Raw genomic sequence first — 27,273 nt, 5'->3', positions numbered from 1 at the left:
TTAAATTTGAATCAGTAAATATAAGCCATATATCAGACAGCCTTTGCAACGATGGTATAGTCTACGTTACTGGATCGGATGCCTATTATTATTCGTCCAGGACTGTAACTTAGAAGTACTTCTCTAAATTATTTGAGAAGTGTTTTCTGTCGCTACAATAACAGTATTAACAGTCTTGCATTGTGATCCAATGCAGTGGATTAGAGCAGGTATCTGTTAGTTTGCAGCAAAATTTGTGTGGAAAAGAATGTGTTGTGGTTTCAGATTTCCTAAACTAACCTGGTTCTAATTTCTCTTCTAAAAAGGGCTACCACATCAAAAAGTCTTTACGCCGGGAGTCTTGTCGTGAAAATTATTTTGTTTTGATATCAATCTATTATAAATATGTTAGATTTGAGATATTCAAAATAAATTTATATAACGTAATTTGTATTAACAGCTTTGGCAGAAGTTTCATAGAGCTTATTCTTCCATTTGTGGTATTCGTATTGACCCTATATTACCCTATATATCGGATGCCCTACAAGTTATAAGACGATTCTGAAAGGCTTAAAAATTTCATGAGATGTCTATTTGTGGCAGAAATTTGAGATGCTACCGTTCTAGAAAAATAATTTTGATGTTGGGAATAAAGGGTGTTAAACCTCAGTGGTCTCCATAAAAAATTTATATTGATTTTATATCAATATAAATATTTGATTAATCTTAATTTTTAAATTGAACAAGCTTTGAGTAACACCAATTTTATTTTCGGAAGAAAATTGTGAATATGTAGCAGGCATTTAGGTTTCTTTGAAATATAATTTCAAATTTCAATTCAGTGTTAAACTTACTGTGTATAAGAGTACACTTAAAAATAGAAAAAAAAAAATAAAATAAAATTATAATAAAAAATAAGTCAAATATCAGACATTTAAATTTTTTTGTCAGTTTAGAGGAATTAAAAAAATTACTGTCTTCGCGAAATTGCTTTTACATTTAATCTCTTCCATTCTATAGCGCATCAAAACTCGCTTTTAAATATATTTCCACAATTTGTCAAAAATAAAGTGTAGCATATCAATAATATAAATCATAAAAATGTTGAAAAAATTTGTGACCCTACAATCGGACGTCAGTCCATCGAAGAATCCATATGAAGTGCGCACCTATATGGGCGATAGCCCGAACTCACCCGATTGGAAGATTGAAATGTGCGAAAAAGTGCGTAAATGCGAACGACCGGAAAATTCGACTATTTCCAAAGTGATGACCATCGAGGATGAATTGCGACGTCTCAATCAAAAAGTAAAGGAGTCACGCTTTCAACGTGAAATCAAAAAGAAATGCTCCAAAACCGATGATTATCTGCTGTGCACAAATCCACAGCGTACGCCCAGTGAATTAAAGGAACATTCCATAATGCGCGAACGTTTTCTGCGTGTCGCTTATGATTTGACGCGTCGCGTACATGATGGTTCTGAAGTGCCCTTTAAGGCGCCTAGTCACATTGAGCTCGTTAGTCCGGTGCCGAGTCAGGCGGAGAGTGAAGGCCATGAGACGGACGAAGAAGAAGATGAGGAGGGTGAGAAGAAGTCGGTAAAACCGCAAATTGCGAGCCCATCCTGCAGTTTGGATGTAATTTATAAGCCCTCAGCGAAGATGGTAAGTTGGAAATTTATCTAAATATAAATTACGAGGATTATAATTTACTTGTGGCTTCTAGTGAGGTTTTTACTTTTTTACATTATTTTAAATATTAAGAAGTATGTTTTTTGTTTAAAAAACGGGTCGGGCTAACTTCGAGTTACTCTTTACCTCATAAACTCTCATAGAATTTATAAATAATTTTTTGAAAATATTATAATGCTGCTTTTTTTTAATAGTTATAAAAATGTAGTTATAAAAAACTGGACAGATTTTTTAATTGACAATTTATCTTCACAAAATTTGGCATGGTTTATTGTAGAAGACATTGCTACAATCTCCGCACAAATTGTGTAAATCGGACCACTAGCAATATATGTAGTTGACATACAAGCTGACCGTTCAAAATCAAGTTTTAGTATGGAAAACTTTTTTATTTATGAAGGTTTATCTAGTTTCGGTGCAACTATTGGTTATAGTCTTGCAACATGTTGCTACAGAGTTTGGTTTCACCTAACGTTTGTTTGTTTAACCTAAAAGTAATCGAGATATATATAGGATTATGTATATATAAATGATCAGGATGACGAGACGAGTTGAAATCTGGATGTCCGTCCATCTGTCCGTCCAAGCTGTAACTTGAGTAAAAATTAAGATATCTTACCTTTACCAAAAATATCGTGTGTAACATGTGAGATATATAATTGAAATTCAGAGAGGATTCTTACCTTGTAATAGTATGTCAGTATGTGAAAAATGGGTTGTATCAGGTCAATACTATCCTTAGCCACCATATACATAATATAAAGATTTTCGAACTTCCGCGGGACTTTATACCGCATAAATCGACCAATATGTGAGTTATCTCAATAAAAATAAGAGAGCGCATTTTCTTAATAACAGTGTATCTTTATGCCTAAAATGGATAAAATCGATTGGAAACTTGCCTAGCCCCTATATAACTAATATCAGAATTTTCGAACATCCGGCTGACTTTCCTCTATATTGTATGATGATGGTATGTGAAACCCAGGGAACACTTTTATTAGTATTACGTGGTATGTTATTAGTAAGTACTACCCCCAACTCCCATATACCACATATAATGATTTTCGATTTTCTAACAAATTTTACGGCGAATATGTCGATCAGTGAGTATGATTTGTATATAAATTTGCTTCAAAATATGTTCTCGAGTATACCTGATGATGATGAATAATGGATGTTTAATTCACATTTTTTAATATAAAGTTTCGCCAGTACTTGAAGGAACTTCCCAGGTTATGATTCGTGCAACTTACAATAGTATAAAATGTTCGGTTACACCCGAACTTAGCCCTTCCTTACTTGTTCTTTGCTTTAGTTTTAAGACTTTCCCATCTTCTATTTGAAAATCATGTACTTGGTCATTCAAAGAGGACCGAAGGAGTTTAAATAATTTCTATATTTTTATTTTACTCACCTGTGAATGATTTTTCATCACTGAAAACATTAATGTTTTCTTTTCCATGTAAATCACCGCATTATGATCAATTAATTTTGAAATAAGTAAATTCTCGACGAAAATAAAAAAAATAATATTTTCCGAGATGCTGTCGTCTTTCGTTAAGGGGTTACATACGTTTCAAAAAAATACACAGAGACTATTTCATATCGTTCCGGTGAATATTTTCGAAGTTACGTGCAAATTTGAAAAGTACAAGGCCGAAGCGCCAGCGCGTTTTTCTCAGAATGGAGTTTTCAAAGTCGGCGACCAACATTACTCGAAAAGGGCTAAACCGATTTGTCTCAAATAATATTTTTCTTAATAATATTTTTTAGTAGTTAATCGAAGATTTTTTCTTTCCGATAAACATTTTTGTTTTTATAAACAATTTAAAGTCGAAATTTCGGTGAAAAATCGATTTTTTTTTGAGAAACCGCCATTTTTCAAAAAATTGTATTTTGCTTACTACTTCGATAAATTACTAAATTTAACATTACTTTAACGAAGTCTGTTTGGTTTTTTAATCAGATGATCCAGTTCAGAGATATAGTGGTCACCACAAAACGTCTTTTTTGAGAGGAGCTGCCGGAGATCAGCTGTAGCTCTTTTCCAAATAAATATTTTTACTAGTTTTAAGTCTTCAAATATAGTTAAAAGATACCATAATATGTGTATACATTTTTGGAACAATAAATTTGATAGATTTGTCAAAAAAACTTTTGGAAAATTCACTTTTTTCGGTTCTTAACTGTATATAACCCCTTAAGCTCGTTGAGTCTCTGGACGTGTTTCTGTATTGGAACTTATTATAATGGAACTCAAACCCTTTCCATTATGGTATTAGGCCATATATTATCATTTAAAGGGGCAGCTCCACTTTTTTGAAAAGCGAAAGCTTTTCTAAAAACTTATGTGAAAATAAAAATTGTATGCTAAGAGTTAAGTATAGTTGCAGAGCAGTGCTAGTTCTTTGAAAAGGGAATCAGTAGTTCGTATTCGCACATCCTCTAATTATTTTTACAGTGTAAATACATAAACTTCATTTCTATGAATAATATATAATGCTTCAAACTTTCATTAATGAACTGAAATTCTTGTATTTTTAATTCTAGGTACACTAAATGTAAATATTAAATCTAAGAATATATGTGTATATACCAAATATATAGACTTATTTACTAGCTTATGTGACTTCAAAGTTATGACTATAGTTTTATGTTAAGGCGGTGTACTTTTTAAATATTTAAAGGCCAATGTGTGGAGTTTGAGCTCTAGAGCATTTAAAAATGAAATACTAGAAAACTACATACATACATATAATATATATGTATTACACATGTACGCATATAGATAATAAGCTACTCATTCAATCAGTACAATATCATCAAGATCAGCGGCATACAAACCGCCCACATCCGACTGCATATTGTCTGCGACACACTCCTCGTTTGTTGACGCCAGCGTCAGTTGTTTGTATGCGCCGTCGACGGCTTGCTTCTGCATATGCACACCCAGCTGCGAGATCAACTCCAGCGCCTTGACATCGGCATTGAGTAGCGCAAACTGATGTATGACAGCGAGATGTGGGAATATGCTGCCCAGTACAGCTGTGGTGCCGGCATTCATTTTTATTTGTTCACCATTAAGTTCATCCGGCTGGTTATTGTTTGTTATACTCGTATTGGTGTTGGATGAGCAGCCACTAGAGTCTTTGGAATCACTCACCACTAAAGCTATGTCATCGTCCATTTGAGCGGCATCATCATGCACTTCTTCCACCTCATCTTCCTCATCGCTAACTATATAATCTACGCTATTCTCATTGCTTGTACTTTGTAGCAGCGTCTTTTTCTTTTCCACCTCCGTATGCAATGCTTTATCTAGTGAGGTTATTTCTGATATTTCGGTTTGCATGAAATTCGGTAAGGCATCCTTATACTCAATAATAATATCCTCAACCGCCAATTCACCATCAACGGCATGCGAACCCGCTGTGCCCAGATCTTCGGCTGTGTATCTGTATTTGCTGCGGAAACGATCCAGCCAACGATACGAAGGCCGAAAGCTTGGCAAATTCAGTATGGCGGCCATTTTGAGTGCCGTGTCCTTGAGCGTCTGATTTGTTATGATTTTGCGCAAACGCAACTCACGACAACGCTCCACCCATTGGTGAAGTATGAAACTAATGGCGCTCATTTCGAATTTGCGCCGTTTCCGCGTCATCTCTTCAATGAAATTGGTCGCATCGGACTCGCTGAGTGTGGCCAATTGTTGTAGCAATTCATTTTTGTGTTCGAGTATACGTCGAATTTGTGTGGCACAACAGTGAAATAGTTTAGCCAAGCGATTTCGTGAAACACTCGTCTCATCATAGTAGTGTATGACGGCGATCTTCTCATAGAATGTGAGTATGTTTCGCTCGTTACGTCGTTTGATCTGAAAGTTGATGAAAATATGAAGGAGATTTAATTATTTAGGGTTTTATAAATATTTTATAGACATTTATAATGGAATTTTCTATTCCTTTAGTTTCTAGTTATAAGTTAAGATCTTAGAAAAGCGCAAGAAAAATAATTTTTTTTTTGATTTTAGTTGTTAAAGTATAATTACTCTCACATCACAGATCATGGTATAGAAAAAGGAGTTAAAATTTCTCTGTATTTAGCTAGTAATATGCCAAGACCATATAATTGACTATTAAACGAATTTTCCAGGAGCTTTTTAAATAAAATATAATAAATATTTCAATATGGTTATTCGCCTTCTGTAATCTATAACAAGTTCGTATTACCAGAATTGAATACCTTTTTTAGTTAGATCTAACCTTCCAAGAATATGTGAACAGTGAAAATTAATGGCAATCGAACAGAGTGTTCGTGAGATATATGTAGCATGTATAATATTTACAAAACATAGTTAACATTGTCGAGAGATTTGCTAAATTCCAAATAGGTAATAGAGTAGCAAAGACGACGACTCTAAGGACATTGGAAGGATGGAGTTACAGAGGAAATGATCAAAAAATCATTTTGGATGACCGTAAAATGAGTTTGATACCAGCCACTTTGAAGATATACAAGTAAAAGCGATATGTTGGACAGATCGCACATGAGTATTTGGGTCTACGAAAACTCTGTACGAATTAGTGGCTACGTGTGCTTTCAATAGACCGATTCAGCGTGTTTTTTGTTTTGAACCATGATGTTACCTTTGTTTGTTATTTAATTATCGTTTCACCAAACTTTTTTAATACATATTATATTAGTGATCGAGGGATATAAGTGCTTCTATTGGACCTCTCGATTATGCACTTTAAAGTATTTTTACTTTTTAAATCCTAATTTATACCTCGATACTTTGGTCTATAAAGGACAATTTAAGTAAAAACTGACAATATTATTCCGAGTTTTTTGACAAAAAAAAAATATATCTTTAAAGTGAAACGATTGTTTTTGAGAAAAAGCTACTATACATATGATTAAAATTGGCCCAGACTGGCGAAAATTAAAGATTAAGTTTCATGGATTCTGATACAAATCATTGTACACTTTCAAACTAGGCTCCTGCGCCAAAACAAGTATGCCAACGCTTATTCCAATTTTCCATAAACTTGTTGTAAGTCTGTGATGACTTTCAGTGAATTTTGGTTTTTTCGGTTTCGGCTCATTTTTAGAGCGTCATTCGCTAGATTGCTGGATAGTTTTGACGTCATATTCATAAACCCACATCTCTTCAGTAGTAATAATGTGTTTGATGAATGTGCGGTCTTCAGCTACGTAGATCTAGATCTAGTAGAGTTAGATCTTCTGTAACTCGTCTGAAATATTCTTCAGATTAACTCCTCTGACATTATTTTCTCTTTCCATACTCCATGGTAACATATTTCGAAGCAATGACAAGATTGAAAAACTACCAAATATCTAAATTAGTATTCAAATAACTATATTTTATATAATTTATGGTCAATATATTTGTAAAATATACAAAAAAACTTCGCAAAATACTACCCCCAGGCGCGTTCCTCAACAAAATATTTTCATATTTCCTTTGTTATCACAACTGTTGGGTCTACGTTACCGAAACGGATGCGAATGCCAAGAAGTGTGAACTCGGCAGTATCTCTAGAAATTATTTTAGGAATTTTTTCTGCAGCTACAAAAATAATAACAATATTTTCTTTATTGCCGGTAAAAATTCCAAAAAACCTTACAATCTTTCTACACGAATTTTATGGCTTTTTGAGCAACATTCGTTGAGAGGATCATTGTGGCGCAGACAATCAAATGCTTCTATAAAAGCATTCACTTATTGCTCATTTCCAACAGCCGAAGGCATAAAGGCCAGCCCATAAGCACTATGCCTATAAGAGGTATGCAATTGCGTGTGCATGCATACTTACATATGCATATGTATATGTATGTGTACAATTAGATATGTATGCGCGATTATGTGTCATTGTTCGTATGCACGATTCTGTTATTGCCACAAGTGGTGACATAAACTAAAACTTGGCAGTCGCAATGGCAACGAGTCTGTTTGGCTCAAATATATGTACGTACATATTTACATATGAACACATATTCATACACAAATGTATACTTGCATACTTGCTGATGTTTGTGCGCTATTTTCCACTTTGACTGTATTGTTGTGTAACTGTCATTGTTGTTGGCCCTACTGGCTGTTCTGGCTGTTCTATAAAATACAAAAATAACCCTCAATGCGTTATTTGACGTGGTTAAAATAAATACGACTGTAGCAAAAGGTGCACGCGAGCGCACACACACCAACGCAATACGGCACACATACACTTGGTGTCGTTTGTCTGTTGTACAAATAAGTCATAGAGAGACGCTGTGCGCTTATAGAACTATTGTTAGAGCTTATAGAACGCTTATAGTTTATACATGTCGCAAAATTGTTTGGGTATTGAAAATGTAGACCATCTTCGTAGTACTAACCGACATGCTTTCGACGGGGCGATAAGCTAAAGCATTGCTGTGTGTGTTTGTATGTACTTGTATGGGCGCGCGTTTGCTCGAAAGCGTTGACCACTTTTGGAGGGCTGAATTGGAGGCGCGTGTTGGGCAGTAGCAAACTGCTCACAGGCCATTCTATAGTGTGTGGCTAACTAAGTGTATGTACATATGTATGTATGTATTTGCGCAGGGTTGTTAAGAAAATGCGTAAAATGTAGCTAATACTTGAATGCGTGGTAAAAATAGAAAACTTACCCCTTTATTGGCACGTTTTGGCGGTTTAGCGGTCATTGTGGCGCTGTTATATGCGTTATGCCTTGCAAGTATGTGTAGTTGTAGTTCTTCTTGTAAAGGCAGTGGTTTATACTGTATATTTTTTGTTGTAAACGCTAGTTGGCGGTTTTTAGCTGCTTATATGTATGCATTAATGTATGCAGGCGCTATGCGTTTATGCAAGTTTTATATGCATAGGTTAGAATACCACTTTTAGCATAGAAAAATACAGTTGAGAGTTTTTATATATTTTTTTTTAATTTTAATATTTATATTTTTTAGCTTAAAGCAATGCAGTTGAGAATTTTTTAATATTTTTTATTTTAATTTTTGTTTTAATTTTTGAATTAATTTTTGAATTAATTTTTTAATTTTATTTTTAAGTTTTATTAGTTTTAATTTTTTTATTTTAATGGAGAGTATTTATTTTTATTATATTTTCAAGACTTTTAAATTTTTTTAAATATTTTTCTTTATTATTTTTTCCTACTTATTATGTAACTTAATTTTTCATTATTACTTTCATGTTTCTATTTTTTATTTTTTTATTTCAACTTTAAAAATGTTCAATAAAATTTCCTGCAAAAACACTGCAATTCGTTTTTTCCACTTAAAAATTCTCCAAATTCTGCACACAAATCAAACAACTGTTCTTTTAATGACAACTCAGTACATACATATGTATATACAATATACTCGTACATATATGCATGTGCATGTGCATGTATGTTTGTATGTAAGTATGTGATATATTTTGCATGCGCGCAATTGCGTTTATTTATCTCCAATTCTACTTTCCCATTCACTGCTCGCTTTCTCGTTCGCAATTTTGCACCCCACTTGTTTTTGTGTGCTCTTTACATGCACTTTTTGTCAAATCAAATGTGTTTACGAAGCGAAGGCATTGACAAGACTACACAGTTAGCAATATTAAGTGCTAGTTGTATGCACACTTGTTTTGTTTTTGCTGGCGTTCAATAAAAAAAAAACAAAAAAAAACGTTTGTTGTTGTTGGCTATTTGCTTCAATTGGTAACGAATGCGCTCTCCACACACACACATAAAATATACATATATACTTATATATGCATGTATGTGTCCATACAGGTGCAGTGCAGCAGCTGCAGCTTCAACGGTGATTAACCACTAGCTTTCGTAGAGCACAGCATATTCAATTGGCTTTCACACAGCTTTGCTCATTTCGTAATTATTGTTTTTGTTTTTACGCAAACTCCCACAACAACTACCAACTAGTAGATCGTACACGTAATCTTTTTGCATGTGTTTATATTTTCATTTATGTGTTCATAAGAGTATATATGTGTGCGCGTAGATCAGGTGATACTTTACTCTAACGTTATAATATACAATTCGATCGCCAGCTTTTTACTGGATGCGCAGCTCCACTTGACAAACGGATACTACCAATACTCCATGTACCAAAAAGGTGCTGGTGCTCGTGTTCGGCTTACCTTGAGTGGACTTCGTCGTTAAGTCGCGTTTTCGTTGTGTTGTCGATGAGTGCCGTGGAGCCGAGCGCTGTGGTGACGAAGGCGTTGGTCTCTCCTTATTTCGCTTAGTACACACACACACACACGCATGCATACGTAGCACACAGGTACACCGACACTTCCCAACACCTGGTTTTGTTTATGCTAGGCCCATATTTGTGCTTGCTATTGTTGTTGTGTGCTGTTGTTTCTTCTTTTTATCAACTTTATTTACTCTTTTTTGTGTGTTCTTGCTATTGTTATTTGTTGTTGTATTGTTATTCTCAGTTGCTTCGGCGGCAGGGTTGTCGGTTCTACTATTATTCTCGTGCGCTGTGCTTTAGCGCGTTTCGACTTTGCTGTAATGCTTAACTGCTGAGTAACGCGAAGAGACTAGTGGCACTGGTGTTGGTTCTGTGTGTTGTTTAGCCATATGAAATAAAAACCGTACCGCGTATTCGTATGAGAAAAATCAACAACGGCCAACAAATACATGGAAATGCTAATACGTAATAACAGCAACGAAAGCGGTGGGTACAGAGGCGTTAGCACGGTTGTATATGTGTGTATACGTATATAAGTGTGTATGTGTACACATACTAATGACGACGCTGGTTATATTAAGCCACATGGCAAACGCCACTAGATGGCGAGCATACAAATGTAAGCGATAAGTAGAGAACAACAATAACATTGCACAGTGCTAGGCAACAACACACACATACGCAAGCAGACAATAAGCTGGCAGTGGCATATGCTATAACAGACATGGCAGCCAGCACAGCTACTAGCTGCTATGGCAGTGTCGATGTGGTAAATGAATAGCTACGACCAAAACAGTGCCATAGTGGCATGGTTGTGGCATAGCACACGATATAGCGGGTGTATATGGTATAGGACGCGTACAAGTAATGGGTATTAAAATTCAGCCACTCCAACGAGACAACCAGCAACCACCAGCAGTGGTCGACAGTAGTAGTGCTCATAGGCTTACAAATACATACACCTATATATGTACATACATATGTTTGTATAGTGGCAGTCAGTCGGGAAGTCAATATGCGGTTCGTATCGCTCGTAAAGCACAAAAATACACCAATACATGGGCGCTCACAGACGTAGGCAAGTGCACAAGATGCGCTAGGCTATGGCTAGAGCCTACAAACAACAAAAACCACATGCACCAAATGCCAAGCAATAGCCTTTGAGTGTGTGATGGTTAGGGTCGCTGTGCGGTGGGGTGGTCACTTGTTCGTCTGCTATATTTGTTTGACTTGCGAGTAAGTACGTATGTATGTAAGTAGCGAAATACAAAAAGAAGAACGAAATGAAAAAAAGCACAACACACAGACACTTTTAGCGACTTTAAGGCATGCAAACACCTTGCCTTGGCACGGCAATCGCAGCCGCAGACACGACACAGCGGTAGCATTTGCCAACAGAACGAAATGAAGCCAAACATCCAAACATACATATGTACATCTATAATATAATATATGCATTATTGCACAGTAGGCTTATGTAGTGAAAAATTGTGCAGAAGGTTAGGTAGCTTCAATATAGACGGTAATCATTAGAGTAAGAAAATAGGAAAAGCTGGTATTACTATAAGTACTACAATGGAATAAGATTTTGGAGAGTACAGTGCTTTGCTTGTCTGGCTACAACTCGATGGCTCATGGTTCGTCTACAAACAGTCTGTCTAAAACATAGGAAAATCACAAACAGCTATCTCACATTCGCAAACGATTTAAAATATTAAGAATCCATCATTTATTCGATTTCTAATTTCGCATCATATCAGTAGAAATTGTAGCAGAAAGTCTTAAAATATTATTATAAAATAAATATGTATATAAGTAGTAAATCTAAAAGACAAATTCATGTTACACGAATCTTAATGGTGAATTTTGCTATTTAAATTCTAGAGAGTTTCATGTGGAAGCTAAAATATGGCAGTAGTTCGAATTTAATGTTTCACGCTTTATATTCATGGCCGCTGAACAAATGATGCAGGTCTTTTTTTTGTTTTTTGTTTAGCGATATGAGACCGATGCTTATTATTCTAAGATATATCTGGTCAAAATTATAAAATGGATCACGGTTGAAAGGTTTTATAGCTTTTAAATAATATTTTCATTCACATTTTTATTTTCATTATGACCATAAATGATGCAAAGCTTTTTTTACAGCTGCTACTACGAAATGACAGGTGGATGAAACGAAAAGAGCGGCTTCGAATCGTTTAGTGGGGTCTTTTTTGTATTTTCAAAAAAGAAAAGCCTACTGATTGAACTCAGCCGAAAATGAGAATTTTCTATTGAAAATTATGTTTTCCGATGCTACGTAAAATAGGGAAAATGATATTTTAAATAATAAAATTTAAAGTATATTTGCGACATAAAACGTTTAGTTTACATCAAAGTTCGAGAAAGAAAACTTGTTGTAAAAGATAAAAATAAAAAAACCAAAAGCTCGATTATTTAAAATTTTCACATATATTTTGAAGTTATGTCAAAAAGTATTGACACAAAAGTTGTAGATCTTGTTATTACTTGCCACTTTGCTATGTAGCTTTATTTCATGAAACTCATAGTTTTGCTCAAAAATTGAGATGGACCGTAAAACCACCACCGCATCCTCTTGCACCTCCCGACCTCACATCGATCAAACCTTGTCCAATATGTATGTATTATATTTGAAAAATAATAAATCACCATTGTCGATAAAAATTCGTACACAAAGGATAATTGTTATAATTTTGTGTACGAAATCCTCCCCAACACATCACTGTGCAATGTTCAAGTATAAAATTAAAATACCGAATGCGCGTCAAGTGCACAAGCAGTGAGCAAGCCGATTTTCATGTGCACAATTGCATACTTGTATGTGCAACTGTATTAGTGCTAGTGCCTAGAATGAAGTATGAGAGTCGAGAGCGCGGCATTGTTGCTCTGGCGAATTCTTGAAGGCTTTGCCATCACCTCAATGCCATACAGTCGTACGTTATGACATTCAGCAAATAAAAACAAGAAAAAAATAAGAAAACAAAAAACATAAAGCGAACGCATAAAAGTGCAGAAATTACGCTTTTCCTTCCCAAATGTTCGTATGCTGCCGTCTAAACGCTGACGTTTTGTAGGGAAAAGCTTTGATGGTTTGACTTTACACGGTCTAATGGTGCTGATTTCATTTTGCTCTCTTTATTTCAGCTTATTGTGTGACAATGTTTCAACCTCAGTTAACTGGCAGCGACATCGACAATTGATGCACTTCAATTTTACAATTATACACACACATACATATGTACATATGCTACATACTCCTGTGTATTTTTATTAGTATTGCGTCTATATATAATATATTTATATGAATGCATATTTGCAAGTTTACATACATAAGTATGTATACATAGCATTTTTCATGATTTCTGTTTGTTGGAGCTTAAAACTCAATATTTATTTAGTCGTGATCTCTTCTTAAGCTCCTTTGTACATTTTAATCCTGTTTGAGCGGATTGTATTGCGTTAAAAAACTAGCGCTTGGCATATGTATGTTTGTATATACATAAGTTATATGTATACACATATGTATGTAAGGTCTTGTCGTATTGTTTTGTAGAACATACTCTTATAAAAGGTAGATCAAAACAGTTTTTATTTTTGAAAGATTTCATATTTGATGTAAATTTTAAAAGTTCAACTTCTAGCACATCTCCAAAGGAATAAGTGTGCTATTAATAATAAAACTGCACCACGAGTTCACCAATTATTGCCCATTATATTTGTACCTAAACAGGCTATATTAACTTAGCCATGAAGTTATTAACAACCTAATGGAAACGTCAGAGATCCTATAAATTATACACGAGTATAAATGATCAACGAACTGACTAATTTGAGATATCGATTTAGTCCACGTCCTCTTTTCCTCAAGAAGTAGTTCCTCTGTCGGAAACGGTGATATTGGACCACTATAGAATATAGCTGCCATACAAACTGATCGATCAAAATCCAGTCCTTGTTTGGAAAACTTTTTTATTGGACAAGATACTTTACGAAATTTGACAGGAATTATAGGTAACCTAAAGCAGCGTTATAATCTCTAGAAAGGTTGTTCAGTTCGGCCCACAATAGCATATGTTATAGCTATTATACAAATTGACCGACTAAAATCACGACTAAGATCGTTTTATAAATTTTTGTGCTATAGGAAATACAGCTGTGTAGGGTATTATAACTTCGGTGCAGCCGAAGTTAATGTTTTCCTTGTTTTACAAGAAGCAAGAGAGAGAGTTCCGTATCATAGAACTATACAACTTTCCTAAGTCCAACTGTAATATTACATATTATTTGAATTTAATGGAACAGAAATATTACCCACGGAAAAAGCCCCCCAATATCCTTTATTTTAAAACCGTTTAATTAATTTTTGTTATCCGGACAATACACTACAATTGCATTACAATATAGTAAACAATTCTGAACAAGTCGTTTAAAGATTTTTTCCTATATTTAACAGTTGAAATAATTCAAAAAAAACGTATAGGTTGTTTAAGAACAGATGTTCTTACAGTCTCTACGTTTCGGGGTGCCTTGAAACTGGCGCTCGGGCGGAGCAAAGTTGTAGAACCAATTACCTCGAATTATTGAAATCATTTTCAAATATAGGCATCTCTAGTGCCACCATATATTTATACAATGTTTTTGAATATTTTATAAAAATATATTTTCTTGGTCAGTTATTGAGTCCTTGGCGTAAATCTTTGATATTTTGAATTTTGAAGGTTGCTAACACTTGCTAAATGTAAAGAATTGCAGTAAAGGGTATTATAAATATTTATTACTTATAAAAAACCTATGCCAAATATCTTGCATGAGAATGAGCTATAAAAATTTACTACTTATTAAGAAAACAAATAATAATAATTCAGTTTTAAAGGGCACACCTAGTGAGACAGTCTAAAAAAGCCGATTTTTCGAAATTAAAAGAATAACTACTGTATCAATTTCAAAGGTATATTTATAAATGTTTTAAGAACATATTTTAAATGTTTTCAACTTACACGCGATCTCTGACGGAGCTTAAAATATTAGTCTTCCACTGCTGCAGGCATACAGTCCCTCTCTGTGTGCGAAAACTACAAAAACAAATTTCACTAGAACATATTGTCCGCACAATGACGTACGGTCGAAAAATTAATCAAAAATTGATAAAATTGCGGTGTTTTTATACCCTGAACAGTCTATATTAAGTTTGAAACGAAGTTTTTAACACACAAAAGGAAACGTCGGAGAACCTACAAAGTATACCATATATATAAATGATCAGTGTGGCGAGCGGAGTCGATTTAGCCATGTCCGTCAGTCTGTCTGTATATACATATATATATACGAACTAGTCCTTCAGTTTTTGAGATTTGGATCAGAACACATTCTTTTCTCACTAAGAAGCTGCTCATTTGTCGGAACCCCTATATCATATACATAGCTGCTAAACAAGCTGACCGATTGGAATAAAGTGCTTGTATGGAAAACTTTTTTATGTGACAAGATATGTATTTTCACGAAATTTGACATAGATTATTGCCCAAGACAATTGACCGATTGAACTCAAGTACTTGTATGGAATACTTTGGCATAGATTTTTATTCAATGGAAATTGTACAGATCGGATCACTATATCATATACACTGACCGAAATAAAGATAATGATCTTTTTATACTCCTTTATGCTATAAAAAATGCAGCTGTGAAGGCTATTATTGCTTCGGTGCAGCCGAAGTTAACATTTCTTCTTGTTTCTAAGTTGAATTTATCCAAACTGTTGGTCGTTTTTGATCGTTGATTTTCGATCAGATCGATAAGCTGGTAGGTCATTGTATGGATAACTAGTACATACAGAACATGCAAAGATTTCATATTGTAGTATTCGGATCATTTGTCTCCGAGTAACTACTGCAGCAAAAATTTCAGACTGTGTGTTGTGATCCTTAATAAGACAGAAAGTAATGTAAATAATAAAATTTGATGAAAAACATCACTTAAGCAAATTTCAAATGTATTTTATAGAAAGCTATGTCATGGTAAAAACAGGATCGTTTGTTTTTAATTGTGATTTTATATCTTACTATTTACTCCAATATTGTTGGCGCATCTGTTTCAGGTTCAGTATGATCACTCATATATTTATAACTAATATATGGTATGCATTTATATGTAAATATGTGAATATTAGTCACTAAACTACTTTTAAGCGAATCAACATCCACAGCGCTTTCACTATATCATACATACAAACATAGTACATAGAAGTTAAACAAATAAGTCATCATTCCACTTATGTAGGTACATACACACATATAATATATGCGTAAGCAGCAAGCGCTCAAATATAAGTATGTATGTATATGAATGTACTTCGTTCCCTGTTTTAAATATATAATACGAGTTTGATTTAATTTTATATTCACATTAGTATGTACGAGTAGACATTTATCTATAAAATTAACATGTGTGTAAGAGGGAGCGTTAGTTGAGGGCTAAATACATATGTATATATGCATATGTTTGTTATACATTTATATAATGTTAATTTATATAAACAATATTGAAATCCATTATTTTTGATGTGTGTGTTTTTCTATGCAAATTGTGAACGTTTGAGCACGTTACAACAACATAAAATATAACAAATATTAAACGCATTATATATCGGTGCCCGCTTAAATTAAATTTGTTTTGCTGATTGCTGAACTTTAGCACAAAGCACGATCATTCTGATACATTCGTGTTGTTATTCATATAAGTGAAAAATTATCTCTTTAATTGGAAAAACTTTCGATACTTTTTCGGGAATGATTGTCATTAATTTACTCGAGCTTACATGTCGAGTGGATTTTGTTATAAAATAAAGTAAGGTTGGTTGCGTTTGTGACATTATTACCGAAAAATTTCAATACTAAGAACACAATATCGATATTTTATCTGAAATATCGATGCTTTATCTGAAATATCGATATGTTATCTGAAATATTTTATCTGAAATATCGATATTTTATTGTATAAAGCTCTTATGAACTCGAAACTTATTTACTTTACTTCCCTCTATGTGTTTCCTGAGTATTGGTTTTCTATGGCTGTTAAATAGTTTTAATTAAATATTTATACCTTCAACAGTGTATACTAAGCTTGAAACACTCAGAAGGAAACGTCGGATACCTTACGCACCTATATTAATGACAGCGTGACAAGCTGAGTCGATTTAGTCATGTTCGTCTATATCTGTCTGTATACGAATACCCGAACTAGTCGTTCAGTTGATAAGTTGTCCCTTATTTTTTGAGACAATCTATTAAAATATTTTGTACATGTCCTATACATATACATATACACATGCACTATAGTATACAGCTGCCATACAAACTGTTCGATCAAAATCAAGTCCTTGCATGAACAACTTTTTTACTTGACAAGATATCTTCATGAAATTTGGGATAGATTATCATACATATTTGTTTGCTTATTAAGTAACTTCAATTCGATTTGAAGGTTGTTAATATGAAACAACGTGATCACAAAGAACTAGCGAAGGCTTTTGTATTGGATGCAAGTCGTTGGGTCGTTGGGTCGTTTTGTTTTTAGATTTAGTTATACATATGAAGATTTAAGAAATGCACCTGCGAAGGGTTTTATAGCTTCGGCGCAGTCAAAGTTAACGTTTTTACTTGTTATACTGTTGCAACATGTTACTACAGAGTATAATAGTTTTGTTCACCCTAACGGATGTATGTATGCACATATAAATGATCAGGATGACGAGACGAGTTAAAATCAGGGTGACTGCCTGTACATTCATCCGTCAGTTCGTGTAATAATCGAAAATCTATAAATTGCCATAACCAGCCGCACTTTCTAGTATACAAATCTAGCACCAATGAATATATCGGTATCAAACTTTGCACAAATAGTGCCTTTAAGGTATGCCATCTCTAGTCTAAAAATTTTCAAAATCAGACCATAACTGTTCAAGCCCAAGATGAAGGCCCCAGTGCCTATAGCTGACTTTTTACCTAATATGTCGATCTATGTGTAAGATAATAGTATGTCTGTGTGTCAAAAAATCAATTAATCGGGCCAATATTTCCCTTAGCCCCCATATACCTTATAAACATTATTATACTTGACTTGACATACATATTGCTGATGGTATGTGAATACCTTATTGAAACTCACATATCATCTTTTTCGGTTAATAATATAATATATAGTAATGCCAAAAATAGATAAAATGGGGTCAACACTACCCTTATCTCTGGTTTGCCCTTTACCGTATATATCGGTATGTGAAGATATCTTACAATCTTCGAAAAATTAACGGAACTATTTGATAAGCTATAGTTTTAGGCCGAAAATATGTAATGGTAGTTGGTCCGTGAAAAATTGTGTAAAGATATCTTGCGAAACAACAGGGGTAATTGACCCCATCAAATGTAAACAAAAGGGTCATTGACCTCAAATGTAAACAAATGGCGTTGACTTGGCTAAATGTAAACAAAAAGGTTATGGACATCATAAAATGTAAACAAAGGGCGCATTGACCTCAGCAAAATGTAAACAAAAAGGTCATTGACCTCATAAAATGTAAACAAAAGTCGTTCACTTGGCTAAATGTAAACAAAGGTTGTGGACTTGGCTAAATGTAAGCAAAAGCGCCATCGACCATATTAATTTACCTCGACAAAATGTAAAAAAAGAGTCATTGACCTCATAAGATATAATGAAGTTGCACAGGTTTTTTTTTAAAGAAATTGCTCATTACTCGGACTACTATAAAATATAGCTGCCGTACAAAGTGATCGATCAAAAGCAAGTCCTTGTATGTACTTTTTTATTTGAAATGATATCCTCACGGCAACACTATAATCTTCGAATATATTGTTTAGATCGGACCACTATAGCATATAGCTGCCATACAAACTGATCTATCAATATTAAGATAAAGATCTTTTTATAGCTTTTAAGGCTATAAGAAATGCCCCTGTGAAGAGTATTAAAGCTTCGGTGCAGCTGAAGTTAACGTTTTTTCTAGTTTAATATAAATTTTTGCTACACTTGAAGATATTTCCCTTGCTTGGATCCTTGTAAGTTGCAAGAGTATAAAATGTTCGGTTACACCCAAACTTCGACCTTTATTAATTGTTTTTATATTATATTAATTAAATCATTAACCAAAATTCAAACCTTTGAAAAAGTAAATTTTGATAAATTTTATTTATGTAAAATTCAAGAAGAGTAGTAAAAATCGGTTAAACTGATCGATAAAAAGGTTATATAGAACAACTTTTTCATTTAATGTATTAATTTGAATAAAAATACTTCCTTTTGCTATTAAAATCCCTCTAAAATTTTGGAATAATAATATTTAAATATAATTAGATACATATCTACACACTATATATTAAAAAGAATACATCACTTTTGATATATTATACATAAATGCTTCATGTCAGTTTGCTCTATTTGTTATGCACGAGCGCCCAATGCTCATATTATCTATGAGCATTGCATAATTACGTAATTATATCTACATATAGATAGCAGTAGATATATAACGATCACTAAAACCGTTGGTCGCTGAAAACAGCTTATGTGACAGAAGTATATTTATATTTTTAAACGCAGATTCATACCCTCACTAAAGTATATATGCATGAATGTATGTATTCAATCTCACGCCATAACTTCATTATACAAGTACATACATAGAGCACAGTTTGCACGTCGGTACTACAGATATGTATATACACTTGTAAGCACCATTACCTATATTGTTTTAACTAGTATATGTACATATTTGTATGTTTTTTACTGATAGTCTGTAGTTTCGATGAGAGCTTATTTGCCGATATGATTGTTGTGCTTTCTGCAAGTTTTTATGGTTAGACTTTTTCGCCAAGCTAAAATAATTGTTCGTATATGCGGAAATGTATACATACATACATATATAATCTATATTTGTTAATAGTGGCTTATGCTATAATACTATTTAATCACTACTAAACCTACTAAAAACTATATCAATATTTGCTTGCATTCCATGTTGTTGACATTAACAAGTACTCGTACAAGTGTGAAATAGTTTCCTCTAAGAGAATAATTATTTTCAATTTTAAGTATAGAAGAAATAATAGTTGTAAGGTATATATTATATTATATTATACACTCGTATACATTTTTCTTTTCAATAACCGAAAGAATTTATTGCAACTAGACATAGCCATGTAAGTGCGCAGCTAGATATCTCTTCTATTGGTAGTCCGACCATTTCTTTCACTAAGTCAGTGCTAAAATGAAAGACTTTTCCATATAACTTTTTCAATGCAGCTGAAATCGACGCACTAGAACCAAGGACAATCCTTGAATTTATAAAGGACTGACTTAGGCGCAGCACCCTTATAAATTTAAGGATTGTCTTAGGTGTAGTGCGCCCATGCGTTCTCTGCTCGAAGAGTTTCAAGTTCTATGCCACAGAAACTACACTTTGCAGATGAGACTATGCCTATATTATAGAGGTGTTTCTCGAACCTGCATTGACCGGTGTATATTTAGACGAGGAACCTGAATTTGTCTCTAGAACTATTCATTGTTGTTGGTTGTACCCTCCCAGTAGCAGTTTAGCTTGGTACAATTCAGGTGTTTGTTCTCTCTGCCCTTCGTTCCTCCTTATGTTGTTAAGCCACTTACACATTTTATTGTTAATAATATAGTACTTTCCGAGGATCTTGTCTAAGCTAAGACATCTGACATTTCATTCGCATACAATTTGTAAAATCTGAAATTGGTGACGTTAGAAAGACTCTCTTAAACATAGCTTACATTCTTACATCATTTCAAGGGCGGTGATCCGACTTGCTTTTTGGTTTTAGATTCATATTGATCGGTCTTAGTACGAATATCTTTGAGTTCGGATTTCCTTCAAAAGCTTTTTCCATAAAAATTTTTTGCAGAAAATTCTCTCAATTTTATAAAATTTGATCTGCGATTTCTTGATTGCATCCGGAATTTCAAGAATACTTAAGTGATATTTCTACAGGTAAATTGATTCGCTTTGGCATCGACCGAATTTTTGGGACTAGTTTCTTTGCCGTGCGCGGAAGCTGGCAACTTCAGTAGCTTCATACTTTTGTCCATCCTTTTCTGTTCGACTCAATTTTTTCTCTCTTCATATGGGCGAGATTTTAGCATTTATGCTTACTTTACGCTGGACTAGTGTCTGTGAAATTATCCGAAGATCATCGGATTACCTTGGCTCCATTGTCGATTGTTTTGTTTTAAGTTAATTGTACCTTTGTCTTATATCATTAATAATTTTTACATAAATATATAATCCGGCTTTATTCATTTTTCAAATTTCCATCTTAAACTTTCTTTCTTCAGCTTGAACTGAAACGCCCCAAGAGTGGAATGTTTCATAATCAAACGGAGCGGCCATTCCCACCATTGGATGAAGATGATATACCATATAGCAGCTATAATCCACGTATTTTACAACAAAAATTCGATGAACAAAATCTGGATAGAGTTGATTTGATACAAGGACGTGACCCGAACGATTTATGGACATGGAATATTGGTCTACAGCAACATGAAAGTCAATTGGATCGCGCTTTTCTCGATGCTTCAGTGCCGAAGTTCGGTAAGTTAATATCATCCCCAAAGAAATACCTAAGCATGCGTTCACACTCAGTATAGCTATAAATAAAAATCGTAGATTGCAGACATCTAGAGCTGACCACATTTAAAATACCCAATGACTTGGATAAAACTTTTACTGCTGAAATCGTATTTGGAACCCTAGCAATACAACCAGATGATAAGCCAAAACCCAAATTTAGGTAGGTTGGCTTTTACTGATGTTCATAAACTTGGCTTGAATATTTTTCTAGCAGTCACTGCTTCCTATAAGTTTTGTGGTAGACTATTATTATTTACTAATAAGTTAATATTATACTTGCCATAACAGTTATTTCAATCGTCCGAAAGAGATCGCTTGTATGTTCGCCGCTTATGTCGAAAGTTTTCGTTTTAATCCTGACTTTTGGACTTCCGATACCTTGGATGGTATATTGGCGACTGGCGAGAAACTTCTAAAGAAGAGCACTAATCTCAATTACAAATCTGAAGATACTGATTTCGACATAATACCACAAATTGTTGAGAAACAAGCGGAAATAGGTTTTAAGCTTCACTTTACAGGGCCAATCGCCTCCGAGCCGAATATATACAAAGTACTTTCATTATATTTCTTTAAATATAACGCCGCTGTGTTAGTCGCAAAGGGTATATACATGTTGATATGGAAACGTTGCACCAATACATTCTACATTTTCGATCCTTATGGACGCGATGAATTATGCCAGCGTGACTTTACCAATGGCAGTTGCTCACTAATGGCCGTGACTTTCGTGGAACACTTGGTGCATTTAATAATCAGCTTCAGCAAAGCCGATGTGAAAAGTGAGATAAGTTTATATGAGATTTCCATAAAAAATTTCGGTAAAATAAGCAGTCCCATAGCCGGTAAACCGTTCCCGAAGCGTACACATCGTTTGTGGGCGGTGGTTAATGGTACTTATGCCATCATACCTGCGGCTAATAATGGTATCCAGCAGCCGATAACGGGTAATGAGCAGAATGGTTCGTTAGTTATTTCCCTATTGGCGCTATTATATTCCAATATTGAGCGTGCATCGACGTGGCGCATGGAAATCATTGATGAGCTGATCAAATTCGGTCAAGCTTTTTATAAAACCTTTTTGAAACGCTTGAAACTGAAGAAGAAACAACATATGAATATAGTCGATGTACCGGATGTGATTATGCTCGGCGCATTTCGTGCAACAATGAAAAAACATCCCTTTCTTTATACCGGTCATGTGACGAATTGTAAGTCATATCTTGAATCGCAATTGACATCGGTTATGCGCGATCTCTTTGCAAGTAATTACGATGCGGCGCTCTTGCAAATCGATAATTCTGTCATAGCGATATGGCGCGATATGGAGTACTACTATTTGTTCGATCCATTTCGACGTGGCAAAGCTGGACAAGTGTTAGATCCGGAAGACTATCTCACCAAAGGTGTTGCCTGTCTACAAATGCACTCAAATTTCGAATCGTTTTGTAGAATACTGTATCAAAAAGCGCTTAAAATGCGACGTGGCGGTAAATTTTTCATGCATGGCATAAGTATCGGTTGTATACGTCCGATGCTGTCGGCAGCGAATATAAAAAATAAATATCCACGCTTACAAATTACATATCCTAAGCTTGCCGCCAAAGATCTTGAGAAACGCCAATCTAAGAAAGGCAAAGGCAAGAAGAAGCTTGGACGTGCTTACAGTATCGAAACGATACCAGATGAGGATCGTATACCCGAGTTTGAGGATGCGGATGTGGTTAACTCTGTATTGGATGAAATTATATGCGAGATTATCGAAAATATGATTGAACCCACACCGAGTCGCTTGCAATTATACAAACAAGCCGATAAGGTTTTGTTACGTTCCGATAAAGAATATTTACAAGGCTTACGCTATAAGTTATTGCATGGTGAAGATTATGACAATGTCTATGCCGAGTTCCAGAAACAACCGTCACCACCACCGCGTCCGCTGACACTGGAAGAGGAGTTGGAAATACGTACAAACTTCATATTGTTGCCGGACGGCTCGTGGGTTGTGATGGGTCAATCGTATATACCGCAAGAGGAGACCGAAGTAAGCAAATTGAATGGTCTGCTCTCCACTTTGGTGGCGACTGCCCTGACTTCGAAGTACAATATTTCTACATGGAATAAAGAGTTAGTCGATTTTGCTGTGGAGTCTTCCAATAGTTTCGGCGACGAGTTCTCCAACTATGAGGCGACTTTGAGCGCATTCCTTTCGAAGAGTATGCCGAAGATAAATATTGGCAAAAATATTTATCTGCTACATTTGGAGCGTGTCATACAAAGTTCCATGACGCGCACGTTGCGTCAAATGCTGCTTGAGAGTCTGATAACCTATAATCGCTTAATTGTTATTTGTCAGATGTTCTCATGTCTGATTGTTAAACGCTATAATTTCCTCTATATGTTTATTGGTTTTCCTTGCACACCTGTCGGTTATCGTAAGTTCGGCTCTGGTCCGGGTTGTCTGTTACGTTTCGTTGAATTGGACTCGCTAATACGACGCATAGAGTTCGGTTGCAATCCGCAAGGTTGTGAGATCACCAATTATGTTGCGGTCGCTATAAAAGTTTTGGACATGACAAATGTACCGCCTGAGCGCTATAGGCAATGGCCACCAGATGTTGAGGAGTCTGTGTATGCGGCTGAGAGCGATCGTAAGCAGAAATTGGATCGATTACGTTTGGATAAGATACGTTTCCTCGATCGTGAGTTGCGTAAAGAGAATGAACGTATACAGCGATTCTTGGAGGAGAAGGAGGAGAAGATAGCCGCGCGTTCGCAGAAGCGGACCAAAGGAAAAGGTAGGTGTTGTGAAATTGTACTCGTATTAAAAAACTCCTTATGACATATTTGAAATTTTTGCATCATAATCGATGAATACGTTTCTCAATCGATATTAAATAATTAATTATCGATTTTAATTATCGATATCGGGTATCTAAGGTCTGGAGTACTCCGATCAGTTACATTAGTTTCGTAATTTCCTCACAATAATTTACATTTAAATATATCGATTATCTTTAATCGCAGAAGCTGAGAGTAAATGCATCGATGAGATGTAATCGAAAAAATATATTTATTTATTCAGCACAGAGGAATATTGATTAGAGTGGAACATAGTTTAGGTTAGGTTCGTTAGGTTGAAAGACCGATTCTGTTACAAGCTCCAACAGATATCTCACCTGAGGTTCTAGGTCTATTGTGATATCTAAAACCACATACCTACATATGTGTATTGATCATAAAGACGATCATAATTCGACAAAGCATTTTAATCCTATCACAAATTTGTTCAGGCGACAAATATCATTTTCGGCTATCTCTCCTGGTTCTCCGAAAGTAAGTCTGCGATATGTTTCAACCTCGGTTTTGCAAACGCTGATCAATATACATTTTACTCACATAATCGTTCAAATAGGGCACTGTCTTTCGTTGACCGTAATTTATAATTGTGGAATTTGTGATTTTCAAATAATTGTTCGAAGTATCTGGCTTTATTTTGGAAAACTACTCGAGGATCTATGTAAAAATTATTTGGTTTTAGCTTGTACAGATAGGTCTTATTAAATATTTCTTTCTTTTTCATAACTTCTTCACTGTATCTACTACTTGTTACAGAATGCGTTGAATTTGAATAAAAGTTTTGGAGACATTTTTTTAGTCAAATTTGCTTAGTTCTTTTTTGTTTCCAATATATTCATTTCAAAATTGTTTGAATTGTTTGTTAAACTAAATTCTATTTTGCATTTGTTTAATTTATTGTTTTTCTGGGTCTTCTGTATAAATTAGGCAAAAAGAGGGTCAGCATGAATCGTTCAGCTGAACCTACCGACTTGGAGGAGGAATTCGATGAGGATGAAATGGAGGAGATGGAAGAGTATGAAGAGGAAGAAGTGGAATTGAAGCATAAGCCAGGCAAGCAATTACAACACGAACTCGATACCAGTTTCAAGCCACATAAAATCCTCTACGGCTATCGTATGCGTGAGAAGGACTGTAACTTCAAGATACAAGGTACCAACGCATTGGAAGGACGCTCCGAGGCTCTGGTCGATAAAATCAAGCCTTGCTTCTTTGCCAGCACATTGGCGGTATTGTACACAATATTGCGTCCGCTCAATCAGTGGTCTGCCCAACGTGTGGATCGCGTGATCGAAAGTGGCAAAGCTATTGCAAGTCGTGTCACGAATATGACCTCGGCGTTCGAACGATTTATCAAAAATGTCACGGTGGACGATTACAAATTCGACGTCTGGGTTAAGACACACGAACCGGCCGGCATGGCAGGCGCTAACGTATCACGTAAAATTGCTAAATCGATGCAAACACGGAAGTATATGCTACTCCAAGTGTCAAATACGACATTCGCTATCTTTCACGATGAGTACTATCACCTTTTCGATCCCTATCCATCTATGGAGAAATCACAAGGCGGCGAAGAAGAGGAAGAAGAAGACGATGATGGCGACTATGTTGAAAAGCAGGGACCACGCAAGGGTAAATGTAAGAAAGGTGCGAAGCGTTATGGTGAACGTAACACCGCTTCGTGGGTACTCTTCGCCGATATCGAGTCACTACTAAAATATGTGGATAAACGTGCTGCGAATTCATCATGGCAAATGGCCGGTGAGTATGCACTGCATGTGATCGATGTGATCTCGTACAGGAAGGCGGAACCCAAGACACGCATACTACAATTGCTCACCGATTTGTCGGTGCCGATCGAATACAAGACAACACAACATGGCGAAGATGAGGCGGTAATGTGTGCGCACCCCGAAACTATGGCTTGGCTGGATTTGGAGAATTGCTTGCCGGTGTGGAGCCGCATGAATCGTCGCAATACAGCGGGTCGCTATCGCAATTTGCCTGTCACCAAGCTCAAGCGTTTCGATATCGAGATCGATGGACGTTTGTGGTCTCTATGGGGCAATTTACACCCCGAAGCGCCAGTATTTGGTGGCGCATCGCGTGGTAAACAATATCTGGCATGTAATGTGATGGCTTGCTGCGCTGCCAAGGTTTACAGTTTGACAGATTGGAGTCCACACTTACTCGACACCATTGTTATCAATGGCGATCGTTATCATCGCGAGAGCTTGGAGGACATTAAATTTTCGGACTATGAGTTCTCATTAGAGGACTTGAATGTGGATTGTACGCTAGAGAATATCAAATTTGTGGTACATTTGGAGCATGTTGCCTTCGGTAAACTTTACGATCCGGGTACACGCACCACCATGAACTTGGCCGACGCGCTGATGTATTTTTTCACTCATTTTCAATTCGGTATTTTGCAATGCTACAAACACTCTTTGGCTATTGGACGCACCATGGGCTTTGATGGCGGTTTCTTTATGTTCGATTGCCAAAGCAAGGATCATCCGCTGTTCCCGAAAGGACAAGGCGCTTCGTATCTGTTGCGTACGAAACACTTACAGGTGCTGCTCTACTGCATTGTGGTGACTCTCAATGTGCCTTACTACAATGTGAACTTCACGCTGCACAAAGTGGACACGTTGCGCGAGGGTGCCTCGCTGGAGGAAGAGGGAGAGGAGGAGCACGTTGAAAATAATTAAATTGGCAAAATGAACGCATTTTTAAATTTTGTATAATTTATTAAGTGTTTCGGCTATCAAATTATCGTAAATACAATAGAATCTAATGCCAGATCTAACTAGATGTAA

At 35.4% G+C, this 27,273-nt stretch overlaps 2 protein-coding genes across 2 annotated transcripts; one reads left to right on the top strand and one right to left on the bottom strand.

Moving 5' to 3' along the window:
* The first annotated feature begins 898 nt into the window (after window positions 1-898).
* On the top strand, window positions 899-27,273 carry LOC106621101 (uncharacterized). Its single transcript, XM_014239817.3, has 5 exons — window positions 899-1,644; window positions 21,292-21,550; window positions 21,626-21,749; window positions 21,878-24,387; window positions 25,376-27,273. The coding sequence occupies exons 1-5, from the start codon at window positions 1,081-1,083 to the stop codon at window positions 27,163-27,165; spliced, it is 5,247 nt and encodes a 1,748-aa protein (XP_014095292.2). The 5' UTR covers window positions 899-1,080; the 3' UTR covers window positions 27,166-27,273.
* On the bottom strand, window positions 4,151-8,738 carry ebd2 (earthbound 2). The gene is made up of 2 exons (XM_014239818.3): window positions 8,347-8,738; window positions 4,151-5,548 (listed from the first exon to the last, which is right to left on the bottom strand). Exons 1-2 carry the CDS (start codon window positions 8,380-8,382, stop codon window positions 4,475-4,477), a joined length of 1,110 nt encoding a protein of 369 aa, XP_014095293.2. The 5' UTR covers window positions 8,383-8,738; the 3' UTR covers window positions 4,151-4,474.

This window comes from Bactrocera oleae, chromosome 6 (genome assembly GCF_042242935.1).
Source record: "Bactrocera oleae isolate idBacOlea1 chromosome 6, idBacOlea1, whole genome shotgun sequence".
NCBI classification, from domain to species: domain Eukaryota; kingdom Metazoa; phylum Arthropoda; class Insecta; order Diptera; family Tephritidae; genus Bactrocera; species Bactrocera oleae.
This window is presented reverse-complemented; position numbering and strand designations above follow the sequence as displayed.